The sequence below is a fragment of the Marmota flaviventris genome, chromosome 5 (assembly GCF_047511675.1).
Source record: "Marmota flaviventris isolate mMarFla1 chromosome 5, mMarFla1.hap1, whole genome shotgun sequence".
NCBI lineage: Eukaryota > Metazoa > Chordata > Mammalia > Rodentia > Sciuridae > Marmota > Marmota flaviventris.
This window is the reverse complement of record NC_092502.1, coordinates 21975738-21990550: the sequence shown is the minus strand read 5'-3', so window position 1 is coordinate 21990550 and position 14813 is coordinate 21975738. Positions and strand designations below refer to the sequence as shown.

At 39.2% G+C, this 14813-nt stretch overlaps 1 protein-coding gene across 10 annotated transcripts in view; it reads right to left on the bottom strand.

Annotated features, from left to right (window-relative positions):
• Ebf1 (EBF transcription factor 1) overlaps window positions 1–14813 on the bottom strand; it is a 382353-nt gene that overhangs the window by 74641 nt on the left and 292899 nt on the right. For all 10 annotated transcript variants that reach the window (XM_027938660.3, XM_071612014.1, XM_071612015.1 and 7 more), the window contains one exon: window positions 5711–5837. In XM_027938660.3, coding sequence (XP_027794461.2) covers window positions 5711–5837 — 127 coding nt within the window. The remainder of the gene's footprint in view (window positions 1–5710; window positions 5838–14813) is intronic.

The following is a 14813-nucleotide window of genomic DNA, read 5'->3' as shown; positions in this document are numbered from 1 at the left end:
ACTTGTGCAAAGGGGAATTAATATGTTCAAAGTAGCTGACTATGGAGTGAGCTTGAGGCACAGTAAGGAGACAGGCTTGAATGGAGCTGAGAAAATACAGCTCCCAGAGTGGAGTGCACTGTGAATGCCAAGTGCAGAGCTTTGGACTATATCTGACACACAGTGAGCAAACAAGGAAGGTTTCTCTGCAGGGCAATGATAAGAAAGTGGCTTTTCAGAAGCTTAATTTGGCAATGAATCAGTGTAAGAAAAAGCTAAAAAGCAGGATTCATTAGGCTCTAACTCTCCACTTCTCCCTTAACACTGATCACTTTGTTCATTCCCAAGTGGCAGCTTCCATTATGTGGAGGAGGTTCCCAAGAACTAAGCAGAGAGCTTTCTGGCCTGCAACCTCTTGAACTGGGAGCTGAAGCTGATTGTAACCTGAACACGTGAAGTGGGCTGGGGATGGCTGCACCTGAAGTACTGTTGCCTCTAGAGGAGAGGTCCACATTTGAGATGAAAACAGAAAAATAGGCATGTTTTGTTACTGGAAAAAAAATCTATACACCAGAGAAGTTTTCAAATCAAATCATGGCTGACTTATCAAAAAAATATTTATTGTTGGAGGCCATTCCCAAGCAAATATTTGTTATGATCTATGGTTTGGACATGGTTGGTCCTCCAAAGGATTCATGTACTGAAAGCTTGGCACCCAATGTGACTCTATAAAGAAGTGGCACTTAGTGGAAGGTAATTAGGTCATTAGGGGCACAACACTTACATGGGATTAATGTAATTCTTTTGGGATCATGATAAGAGTGAGCCATTACAAAAAGAGTGAGCCTAACCCCTGAATCCCTCTGGCTTCTTGTCTTGTCATGTAATGCTCTTACATATGCTCCCGCTACTATGCCGTCCGCCATGTTGTGATGCTGCAAACAGGCCTTACCAGAAGCTAAACAAATGGGATCATTTGATTTTGCACTTTCAATCTCCAAAACTGTGAGCTGAATAAACCTCTTTTCTTTATAAGTAAGTAAGAAATTTCAGTTGTTTTGTTATTGAAACAGAAAATACAGTAATATATAACCAAACGGTTATATTTACATTTATAAACCTTTTTTCTTGATATACAAAGTGTGATATTTCACACTTTGCCTTGTAAATTTGAGGTTGATTAGTGTTATTTGTTTCTTTAATTTGCTGATGTCTATAATTCTATTATTATAAATTCTAAAGGACATTTCTTAGACCTCTAGGAAGATGGTGATAATAAACAACTTATGTAGAGAGTCAGCAGCAAAGGAATGAATAAGTAAAAAGAGTAACCACCATTTATTTGTTAGTAGAAACTACCAGTATCTGGACTCCTTCTAGGTGCCATACATAAAATTTCCTGATCCTAAAAACAACCTTAGCAAGTTATTTTTATCCTCTTATAAAGATGAGGTGACTATGGTTCAGAACCATCATACAGTGTCTCAAGAATACCTCTCCAGTAACTGATAAAGACAAGACTTCAACCTATATCCACCATCTTGAACCCAAACATCCATCACTATGCTGTTCTGTCTTCTTGAAAGTGAGGAAGGAAATGATGGGAAGAGGGGAAAAAAGAGAGGATAGAAGGAGAGGGACAAATGGAGGAGGGGATGAAGAATAAAACAAAGCACATATACACAGATCAAAATATAAAGGAAGTAGCAAGAAGAAGAAGAAGAAGAAGAAGGAAAGGAAAACTTGAAAGTCATAAAAGTCAGCGAGGACCATAGAACAATTTGGGCCAAAATGACCCCTCCTCACACACAGCAGTGTACTGTGTGCGGGTGAGATATGTGGGGTTATTCTGGGCACAGGGAACGACCAGAGGTATTCCCAGGAAGAATTTTTATTTCAAGGTAAATTCTGAGACTGTTATGCAAAGGCTTGGATTAGTTGGAAGTTGGGTGGAAAATGTTTGAAATGGGACACTGGGTGGTGGAAAGGATCTGAGTGGTGTCCTAACTATACATCTGGGCCGTTAGATGATCATTAATGGAGACTACTCCAAGTTTGAGGTCAGCAGGTAATGCAGAGCTCACAGAGCATACTTAAGCTCCTCAAGCACCATCCTGTGGACCACTCTTCCACTCACCTTTTCCCCATAGAGGTCTCTTCCAGGGGGAAGTAACTAGAATGAAGGCAAAACCTGCAATTAGATTTGGCCACTTCTTATCAGGAAAACCAATTCTAAGGACCTTGAAGGAGCACTTAAAAGCTTGTAAGTATCTTGTATCAGCATTCAAGGACATTCAGGGCTTAGTGGAAGAGATCATGATTGTAAGAGATGCAAGTTGCTTAAGGATTTAACAAGTGCAAGAAAATCAGCTGTGAGAACGTTGAAGGTATTAGGGAGACCCACACGTGGCAGTGGAGGGATGGTGGATTTGGAGCCAGACGGGTCAGACACATGATCCTAGAACTTGAAAAACAATCCTGTGATTACAAAGGGCTTTTATGTCCTTGTCTAAGAGTAACAACACAATAAAGTAAATTCTGGAATGTGCTATTCAGCTTTTGTTCCATCAAAACTACAAACATAAGAGCATCAGAGCATCGTACATCTGGAAGACAAGACTTCCTTGTGTGACTCTGATCTGAAGGACCAATGATAGAGGCTGTTCTCCCCATCCTTACATGGGGGGACAGCCTGTAGTCAAATTCTCTCCACCCTCCCCAAAAGTCTACCTTTATTTGCATAGAGTAGATCAGGATGCTGTCTGGGTGATTTGCTTTTTTTTTTTTTTTAAGTATAGATTTTTAGAACCTTCCATATCTATATAAACTCAAGCTCTCAAACACTTTGAAAGCTGCAAGACTCCCTTAATTGGGGGTGCTATTTTTTTTAAAGGGAAAAATTCCAAGTGACATCCTGCTAAGAAACAAGAGGGTTAGCTCACCCAATTCAGAAAATCAAGGCTCACATCTTGAAATACTATGGATATTAAAGAAAATGAAGTGTGAACTTCTGTGGGTGGACAGAGGAGGGGTGCCGTACATTTACAAGGACCTGAGCAGTTGTTTGGATACAAAGAACAGAAAGGTTTTACGAGCCCCTCTCCATGCCTTCACTAGTAAGTGGTGACAGGCAGAGAGGTAAACTGAGTAAATCACAGGGGACAGTAGCCCCAGCCGTGAACAAGGGTCCCTCGGCAAAAGCCTTTAATGCTAATGATTATGAGGCCCATGTGCCGCTTCACCAATTAACAGAGATTGCTTTTGTTAGAAATGAGGATATGTCACAGAAACCGTTAACAGCCAACTATTGTGGTGAGGAAGTGTTTGTGCCAGTTTCTTCAAATCTTTATTTTCCAACACAGGGTAACATGAGGCTCTCCCTAGAATACTTAGAAAACTAAGTTTTCTTGTGCTTTGCCCACCATTTCAAGCAGGACCGCTGGGACCTCTTTTCCCATTTTAAGTTTCCCACACATGGACTCACATTTACACACACCAAATTATCATTCTTTCTCTTCACTCCTTTCTTAGATTTGCAAATCTACTGCTTTTATCTTTGATCTTACTTCCAGTCTGATACAGGTTTTCCCAGATGTGATTTCTTTAAATTGACGGTAATTTTTTTAATGGTTAAAAAAAAAAATTCCAAATAATGATGGGTCCCTAGCTATTTTCTTTTGAGAACTTAAGTAATTTAATGGGGATGACTTTTTTTTTTTTTAACTTTTATGGCCAGGTGGCTCTAGGGGATATTTTGTTGAACACTGATTAAAAATAATTTCTTCTAAATGAGACCTGACCACAAAATGGAACCATTAATGGGCAGGGACATTGTCACCAAAGCGGAAACCATGGCTGATTGCCTCCTGTACCTCCCACTACACAAGCATTTTCTTCTTTTTCTTCTCCTTTTCTTGTTCTTAATAGCAGAGTAAATAAGCAGCCAGCAAGGCCTAAAATGTTTTCGGCCAAAAACAGAGTCCAAACTCCTCAGAGAAAACATTGGCCTCTGTGGTTTTGTAATATGTTCCAGAACACCGAGTTCAGTGAGGAACATTGTGAAAAACTCCCATCCATTGGAATGATGGTGGGGAATGTTACAGTATCAGAAATTTCAATTGGTCCTTTTCCTGCAGACCCATAATGAGGCTTGTAAAAAAAAAAAATAGTGCTATGTGGAAGTTCTCATGGGAAAAATGAATGGCAAGAAATCCTAGCTTTAAAAGAAACAGCTAATCTGCTAGTTTGATTGTTCTTCAAAACTTACGCTGAACCAATGAGCCTAATTAAAAACACTTGGCCTACTTCTATAAAGCATCATAGCTTTCTCTATGCTTCGTTTGTATACACCACAAAACTCCAGATAGACTATTATTTTTTCAAGTGCTCACTAACAAAGTGCTGACTTTGTTGGGATAGCTGAGCTAATTTCTTGAACTCAGTGTGAAACCTTAGCTAAACAAAATTGTGGTAATTTTCCTTAATTTGTAAAAGTGATTGGAGTGCAAACAAAATTTTCCTCTTGGGTCAATCCTATAATTTTCAATTAACTAAAACTAATCGTCAGGCAGGCACCAAACCTGCATTTTGTTTAAAGGGCTGGGAGGCATTTCCAAGGGTCAGGATGCATTAATTGTTTTTATAATTTTGAGAGAAAGAGACTGACTAAGATACACGTTTGGTTTTGCTTCTAGTATTAAAATACATGGGAAAGATGCTTTAAGGCAAATGTCAGGGCAAAATAAAATCTGTCCATTTAATTGTATGGTTATAATTAGGATGTGTTAACACAGTTATTCCTTTACTTCTCTGGAATCTCTTTGTGTGAAAGCTTCCCCTCTGTACGTACTCTGGCCTTGAGGTCCTTCGCAGAGTAGACAAGACCTGAAACCAGCCTGTGGAGAAAGCTAGCTAGGAATGACTGATACTGAGCAGAGGGCCCCCAAACTTTGCTACTCCACATGGGGTCCTTTGACCTGCAGTGTGCTCTTGTTTTCAAGCTGTAAGCAATGAGGAGTCTCAGGTTCTGCCCAGACCTACTCCAGCAGAATCCCAACTGTTAAAAAATATCCCTGGGTGTTTGGTTTGCACACTACAATATGGCAGGGAGTGGGGGGTGGGGGGAAGCACTCAGACTATGCACTGGGTGCATTTCCACTTCCTGCCTTTCCAGATCCTGCCTGGTTCTCTGCATGTGATGGGAGGAAAGTCATATTCACCCTGTAACCCTAGCTTCTTACCACAAGGCAGGTCCTTGTGCCAAGGCTGGTTTGGGAGTACAAAATGCAGTTGACTGGGGAAAAAGGCACCAGCCCAGAATTAAACATGAAAACTACTAACTGTATTTAATACAAATACTACAAGCAAGCTAGAAGAGAGTTAAAAAGCACACCCCCTGCTCCATAAGCAAGCAAACCCTAGTAGTTGGCTTAACCTCCAGAGAGACCTCAGCATTGTCTAGCAACTACTCTTCCTTTTATTCCTCATGCTGTGCTTTAGATATCCAACCAGTTATTTCAACGTAGACACCCAGATGAATTCTTTAATAATAATCAAAGTATCTCATCTGGTCATACATCTGGTGAAATGGGGAAAGAAAGTAGGTCTTAACGGAAACTAGATTTAAACATACACACACACACACACACACACACACTTGTGCTTATGAGAGAAAGTGAAAGACCACACAGGCCAAGACAGCCCTGCTGTCCCCATGCACAGCAGTTCTTACCTGTGTAAATGAATCTGCCCGGTGTCCCTTTGCAGAACTGCTTGGATTTATAGGACAATGTGACTTCCACAACTCCAGGGATGTGCCGCGGAGGTGTCTGCACACGGATGGCATGAGGAGTGATCAACTGGAGGAGACATTGTGGGAAGAAGATGGTCATTGCCACATGCAAAGGACTCATGTCACGGCTTCCCTATCAGCTGTCCATAAACAAAGCTTTAAAACACATAATTAACCTGTCAATGTTTAAACACAATCTTGATGGAACTTGTATAAAAGACACTGACAACAATATTTACAAGTGCTCTGAGCACAGCCATAACAACATTATCTGGGTTTTCCTACATGGCAGGCACTGTGCTTCCTGGTTTGAAAAGGGAACCTGGCCTAATGAAATGATTTATCTACTACAGGATATCCTTTGGAAAATCTCTGTTCGAAACAGACACTCAAATCAGAGCTCTGCCATGCCTCTCCAAAATTGATGAGACTGGTGTTTGAACTGAGCCCTTAAACATGTGGAAAACACAGAGGTAGGAAAACAGTAGGCCCAGGCACCCTGATTAGCTGCAGAGCACACATAGGAAATGCCCCTGAAGACCATTTGGTGCATTAACTACCAGAGGCACAATCAAAGAGCTTTAAAAGGGAAACCAAAGAATCTGCCTCCCTGGAATAGCTTGCGGATCTGGCAGAACTAAGGACTCTCCATAAAAGGGAAATGGAAGTTTGGGGAGAGGGCTGCAGAATGGTCACTGGTCCATTAGGCAATGCCATGTGCACAACGAGAAAGTTCATTTCTGAACTCTGTTGGCAATCAGATTAGCCTATAAAGCTGAATTTATTTTTTATTACTCTTATCTATGTTTATATAACTAAAATGTTATTAATGGCCATAAAACAGGCATTATCTGGTTCTTTGAAAAATCCAGCCCTGGTATTTGGTTGAATTTGATGGTGCTGGATTCTACATGCTCTCTCTCTCTCTCTCTCTCTCTCTCTCTCTCTCTCAGGTCAGCAATTGCCCACTCCTAGGGACACTTTAAAGGGGCAAAACAGGCTCAGTTCAAGTGTTTGGCCAAAGAATCACATGTGACAACAAGAATAGCCAAATAGGAAAGCCCAGAATAGTCTAATGGCTTCACAAACACTTTAGAAGGATGAGATTTACATCTGGTGATCTGGAACCCATGACCCCCAGGTTTCTAGGAATTTCACACATTTTTCCAGTGTGGTTGAACTACCAGCAACTCCTGGGTACCCCCCTCGGTAAGCTGCCCTAATGCCAGGTCCTGGGGAAAGAATGGGAGAAAGTTGCTTTTCTTAAAGTTCACAAGTCATTTCTATCAAATACTCCTTGAAATGCAAAGAAAGGGCATCAGGATAAAAATCACCTTAACCTAGGAATTAGAAATGCCTTATCCTCCTCCAAACAAAAACTAAATAAAGAAGCTATAGAAATAAAAAATGCAACTGATAGTTTAGACTTAACAGACATATAGTATATTTCATCCATCAATAACTGAATACATTGTCTTCTCTGCAGCACATGGATCCTTCTCTAATATAGACCATGTTATATAAGCTGTCACATATGTTGGTATACAATTGTCATATTACCATAATATATTTTTAGCATCTGTAGGATTATTTCAATAACTTCCTTTCCATTGATATTAATTTTTATGTTCTTGATTAGAATTGTTTTTATATCAAATTCTAGTTGTATTATTTCTTCTCTATTTCATATATTTCTGATCCTACTCTTATTTTTTCCTTCCCACTACATAATTTGAAAATAATTTGATAGTTCTATCCTCTTTCTGATACAAGTACTTGGAGTTATAAATGTTCATCTGAAAAATTCACTAAGTGCAAAATATAAAAAATAAAGATAGGATGTGACAATATTAAGCCAAGTTGGATCTAGGGACAAAAGAAGTGTGCCCCTATATAAATGTTTTAATATATTTTTAATGGTTAATGTGTCTTCAGAGCATTAGAGTAGTTAAAAATACCGGAGAATTGAAAATTAGGTATATTAAAAAAAATGTTCATCTGAGTACTGTTTCATCCCAGAGATCCTGATATCTTAAGCTTTTATCATCACTTAGTTCAAAGCACTTTATTTTTATTTTCTTTGTGCTTTCTTCCTTGACATCTGAGATATTTATAAATGTGCCATTTAATTTTGAAATAGTCAACATGTAGAGGTGGGATTCTCCATATCTTAATGTGATTGATTTCTAATGTAATAAATCATGCAGGAAGCACAATCTGCATGATTTCAGATTTTTAAAAAGTGATGAAAATGCTTTTTATGTTGATTGTATTGGTTACATACATGTCAAAACTGATAAGATTGCATGTTCAAATATGTGCATTTTATTGTACTTCAGTTCTACCTCAATAAAGCTGTTTTAGGGGTGGGGGAGAAATGCCTTATCCTCTTCCATAGAATATTTGGAGTCAGAACTTATTTGCTGAAGATACACAGAAGATACTTCCAGGAGGCCCTGGCATGAGGGACTCTTGGAGACTGAGTCCATTCCCACAGCACAGTGTTTCAGACAGCTAAGGATTTACCCATGAAAGCACAAGAAATGCTGTCTTAGAACTTTGTTCTTTTCTCATTGAAATTCCTCCAAAATGCATTTACGCTCTCTGAAACATGCAAAGTACATGTAATTCAACTTAACCTTGATAAACCAAGATCATCGTTTGGAATACCCAGTATTATATCTTGCAGTAATACAGAAAAGCTCTAAGTGCCGATGAAGTATGAAGGGCTGTGTTTGTACCCTAGGTGCTTCCCAATGGATATGACTGTGAAATTATTTCGATTTTTATTCCATTCCTTTATCTTTTTCCTCCTGGTATTCTTTAAAACTTCTAATCTGCTCTTGTAATCTATAAGTATAGAAACTAAGAAATCAAACTTAATCATGCATATAGAATAGCAGAGGAAAGAGGTTTTGAAGGATAGTAAAAGATGATCTTTCAAAATCAAGTGTATGCTAATCTCAACTCTGCAGAAGGTGTTAGATCAAGTTTGGGAACTAACACTTATTCAGTCCCAATCCTAGGGACTTTACCTACAAATGCTAATTTCATCAGGATAATGGTGTATTTTTATGCCTTTTTTTTTCAGATGTGAAAACAGAATTTTCAAAAGGTTAAATTGTTTACACAAGGTTATCCTGGTCATCTATAAAATGTTCCTCTAAAATAACAGGGAGGACTCACAGTGTCACTTAGTGGTATAGTGTGTTTAAAGAGGCCAAAGCTTCCTTTCATTCATTCACCAAGAAGAATTGCTCATATGGAAAGTTTTTAAATGTAGTACCAAACAAGATTTTCAGACCTGGAGGCTGTGTGGATTTTTTCTACCCCTAGGCATCTCTACTTTTTTTTTTTTTTTGCCTGATCCTTTGCTATATTTTTGAGGGTGAAGATCACCATGTTCCTATATTCCAACAGGTGGTACGTTTCTCTGTTCAAGAGTTACTGAGGATTCAGATTAACTTTTATTCACAATAATACTTAGAAGAACTTTCAACCAGTTAGAAAATATTTCACCTACTCTTCCTTTTCTTGAGAGAATAAGTTTTTAAGAGATGGACAGATATTAGTAAATAGATGGATGAAGATTTCTTTTTGAGGATAAGGACTTAGTACCTATGAGCTTACACCAAGGAACAAAATTCATGGACTTTATACATTGATTAAGTGTTACGACAGTGAAACTGCTGAGGGTGAGATTTTAGCATAAAGCTTTCAGCTCAGGAAATTCAAGCAAATTTCCATTTGCAATTTCATTTTCAATTTTAATCAATCACCCTGTCAAGAACAGAGATTCCTGTTTTGAAACAACTCCCTTTCACAGAGGAGGTCAGAATCCGAGTCCTCACTAGAAAATGAACTAGTTAATATTTTCCCCAATGTAGATGTCATTCTGGGAATGGCCCCTACCACTGACACATGATATCCACGGCTTATAGAGGAAAAGCATTTCCGCTAACTTTGATCAATTTGAACTTGTAAGCTTATTTACAAATCACTCAGAGAATCACAGAATTATATTAGTGAGCATTTAAAACGAATCCTGGGTGAACCCAGGGCAGCATTCTATGCATCAGAGCCAAGATAAGACAGGCTCCATAAAGTTTAACTTTTCCCAACTTCCAAATACCAGTTTCTCAGTGTTGTCATATCTATCAACCACCTGTACAATTGTGTTAGTTTTTTTTAATCAAGTATCTTTTTGTTTAAAAATTTATTTTATAAGGAAACTTCAAATTTCTACCATAACTGAAAAACTGGTGTCCCCTGCCCAAATAAGGAGCTATTATACACAGTAATTTTAATGTTAATATGATGCTCAATTCTAGCTGGAAACTGTCAATGCATAATTATATTGAGAAAGGAGATTTGCTAGCATTAGGTGTTAAAGACTTGATTTGCCCCAACTGAGACTTTCTCCTTAAATATGAGTCAGAAGGATTAAAAGAGAAACCAAAGGCAGATAACTTTCTCACCATGAGATTGGGTTCTACTTCCTGTCCTTGTCAAATTCAAAACTGTCTTCTGTATTACAAAGGGCACATGCTCTGCACCTTGGAAAGTATTCTCCTGGGCAATTAGAAGGCAGATGGGTTCTTTTGACTTCACTTTCTTAAATTACAAATAACCAAACAAACTGAGCTGGAAATAAATATTGAGAAACTGTGTAGCATCGGACACTGCTCTGGTCCGTTCTGGACGCCTTCACTCTCTTTATCCTTGTGATGTCATGAGACCTAACACTCATGAAGTGGGATAATTTACACGGCACCTTAACATGTACTGTCTTTTAAAACCATTGTCAGATGAGAAAAGCCGAGGGCAGGCGTGTTAACTAATGTTATTTGAAAGGATAAGAAGAAAACCAATCTCTTTTGTTGAAATATGTCTCTTCCAGAGCTCTTCTCTTTTCATTGGTTTCTTATTATTTTGATGTCCCTCATTTTCTGTCAGTTTGCAATATAGAAATTTTAGAAGTTTTGTCCCATTTTTTCCTTCTTTTTACCTATATAATGTTTCTTGAGTTCACACATCGGCTTAGTTGCTTCAGCTGAACTAACTGCCAAATTTATCTAAACCTGTGCACTTGACCCCTCTAGTCAAACATCAAATTTTATTCACAACAGAGCCACAGAATCTTTCCAAATATGTCTTCTTGCTCTCTCAATCTCACGTGGCCCAGGCCCCATTTACCATCTTACTACCTCTAAATGTGTTCCTCGCTCCTGTGTTCTCTTAGTCAACTCTCAGTGGTGGCAATGCTGTCCTCCACTTGAAACAGCAAACTTGGTTTAGTTTTGTTTTTCTCAGGCTGCAATCTTTAAATCAAGTTGATTATGTCTCCACTAGACTCCCCTGGTTCTTCTCTGCCTCCCCTCCTTCTCCCATGTAGGCTGTCCCCTGTTGGTACTCAGATGATGACAATACTAGGATGGTCTCCTAAACGGGCTTTCTCTACTTCTACTTCCTCTGTGGAACACTATCAAATGTAATCTCACCATGGCACGCCCTGACTCAGGCCCCCTGCTGCCCCCCTTGCCTATAATATATAGACCTAACTCCTTAGCATAATGCTCAGGGTGCAGCCTGCAGCCAATCCCCCTCTCTGGTCCAACTCCCACGCTTCTCCACTTTCTGGAATGCAGGGCTGCGGACATGAGAACACATGCAGCCTTGCCCAACAGCTTAGCTTTGTTCACACTATTTCCTGCCTTCACGTTGCCCTACCAACACTCAACTTGGTCTCTGAAGCCCTGAGCGCTTATTCTCTATTCCAGTTTTACTTGGTCCTACGAGTCAGAGTTGCCTGCATTTTGTAGGAACTTATGCCATTATATCATTTATACTTTAACTCTTTCTATTTTGCTTTGTGCCATAAAGAGCTTTTTACATTTTTATCCCAATAGTCCTTGAGATCAGAGACACAGCCTAATTCACAACTGCATTCCCCAAAGTTGTTAAATTAATGTCTTATACACATGATAATTTAAAATGTTTCTGGAATAAATATACATGCAAATTAGATCACAGCTCTACTAGATGTCTAAATCCACTAAGTGTAGTAAACCTTTTCCATAATAGCCCAGTTTTCTTTGTTTTTATTTATTTATTTGTTTGGTTGTAGATGAACACATTATCTATTTATTTACTTTTATGTGGTGCTGAGGATTAAACCCAGTGCCTCATATATGCAAGGCAAGGACTCTACCACTGAGCTACAGCCCCAGCCCAAACCCATTCTTCTTAACATGATCATATTTAACTCTGATTCCTTAACTACATTGCCCCTGAATTGATTATCTGATTGGTTCAGCACTCATGTCCTATCATAACATGGAACCAAACTTACATTTCATCTAAGTGATTAAAAAAGAGGAGCATAGCCAAAGGTCTGTGAATCCAGTTAGAAGTGATAAATTGCAAAAAAAGTTAAGATGGCAACATTGGAAAAGCAACCTGCAAAAAAATCTAAATGGTGAGTGTTTATTCCTAGACTGACAACCTCAGATGTGAGTTTTCTTCTAACTCCCTTATATGAGTGAGTGAGAGTGTGTGTGTGTGTGTATATGTGTGTGTGTGTGCACATGTGCACACACACATGCATATGTAGCACCCACATGCATGGTAAATTCATCTACTTGCACAAGGAATAATAATCATGTAAATAATTATAGAATAATATTTGCATCTGTATGAATTATTTTGTGAGAAAAAAATACTTATTAAAAGTTAAAAGGAGAATAATAGCAGTTTGGAGCAATAGGTATTTCATGTGATTATAAGAATTAGATCTATAACTTCATGGAAGAAAGACTAAAAGGTAAAGTTAAGGGTGGCTTTACTTTCCTCACATGGCCCTGAATTCTCTAACTCTTCAACAATGAAAAACTGTTAATATTACGACGAGAAGAAGGAATTTTTAAGTGTGGCATCAAGATGAAGCACATGTGATCTCTGCGGAGCCTCAGGAGAGGCTTCCAGCCTGACAAGGACATGCCAGCAGCAAGGGTTCTGCTCCCTCTGGGTGAAAAGCCAGGCTGCTGTGAAAGGGGAGCCCACACACAGACCTGGCAGAACGGGGCCACTTCTGGACGCAGCACTGGAATCAGGAGTGGGGATGCCCAGCAAATGGTGCCGCTACCCCGGGAAGCAGAACTCCAAAGAAGCCACCTCCAAAGTCTGCAAGCCCAGAAGAGGGGCGCAGGGAGCACAGCTGTCCAAATGGCTTCATAAAGACTCTCCTAGTATTCAAGGTTCTGTGTGTATGAGTGACAGGTCCTAGTGTTTGAAAACATGACTGCAGCATGCTAGAGCTTTGGGGAGTAAGAGGGAGTTTGGGGGATTCTTTCTTCTCTGAGAAGCATTTATTATCTGTGTCACTCTGCTGATGGTGATGACCTCAACGATGACCTCAGCAATAATGGTCTTTTGTTACCATTGTGCCATATGCTAACCTTGAAGTTAAACTTCACATATGCTCTGTGGCATTAGGAGGCAGGTATGGTTATTACCTGGTTCTCAGATGAAGAAAATGAATTTCTGGAAAGTTAAGAAACACAACAAGGAACTCATCTGTAGTGGCAAGTTTCCCAATGGCCACTATTGTACAACCACAGCTGTGTCTCCCTGTATTGTTGGTAAACAATTTGTCCATGATTCCTGGCACATGGGCTTTACACCCTCCTGCCACCTCCTACAGCATGAATCCTCGGCATTGCCTACACCCTAAAAGTCCTGGTAACACAGAAGCATGCAAAGCACTTTTCTCATTGGTAAAGGTTAGCTGGAATGGGTTCCCCTGAAAAACGAAAATGAAATTTCAACAGAAGCTTTTATGCACACATTCCAACCTGGGAACTATAAGAAAAAAAATGCAGTTGGCAGTGCCAAACCACAAAGCCAAAACATAACTGGGGTTACTAGAAAACACACTAGTGATTTTTCATTATTAGTCCTAGGATTTAATATCTTAATCATCTTCACCAATGAGAAGCTTAAAAAAAAAGTTTGAAACAAGCAATGACTCAAGAAGACATCAAAGGAAAGAAAAGTTACTTCTTCAGAAACATCATTAATATGTATAACTAGAAAAAGCCTAAAGTGGACCCTAGCACAGTGCCCTAGAGGGTCTGGGTCGTAGCCCATTTGGCCACGCCCACTCTCTATTCCTCAGTTTACCTGCTAAATCATCTACTGCTCCAGTTCTAATCTTCTCCATGGGGAGAACTGAAAATAACATTAAATATGCTTTGTGTTTGGGTAGTGCTTCTCCAGGGACCCTAAAGTGCTTTCCAGATTAATTTTTTTTAATTTATGTATTAATAATTCTCACAGCATTCTCCTGCTCAATTAGGATAATAATATCCATCTCTTTTGAGATAGGCAGGGGGTACTGAGTGATGGACATGAAGCAGACACTTAAATAAGGAAACTGTAACATAAAAGCATAATTAAAGCTTTGAAACCAAATCGATCTAAGGATTTTTAAAGAGAAACCACAGTGTTAGTGACCAAACAAGCAAACTCATTTCTCCTCGACTCAGGCACATTCATCTTTTGGGAGTTAAACATGGCATTTAAGAAATATTATTTCCAGGAGCTCCTACAGCATGATGAAGCAGGGAAGTGTATGTTCCTGGAAAATGCACTGGCTGGACCTCCGTGTTGTATCTCCATTCCCCCGAAATGGACACCACATAAATCAGGAGATGCTCCCTGAATACCTCAGTGTATTTTGGTTTGTTCCCTAATCACAGTTCTCTGGGTTTCATAACACAGATTTTTTTCATTCCCAAGAATTTCCAGTCTCCAAGGCAGTATATGATTTCTCAGGGAACGTGAGAGAAAGCCAGTGAAGGCATTTACTGTTTCATAAACATTCTGGTTTTCTTTTGTCCTTTCAAGAAAATAGCTTTAAACCCATGTTTAGCAGAATATGATGGGTCACATGAATCCCCAAAGATAAACTCTTGAGTGTCAGAGGAGACTTCTGAAACTCAAGTCTCAGGAATGGAGTTTAAATAGGGGATTTGAATTCTGG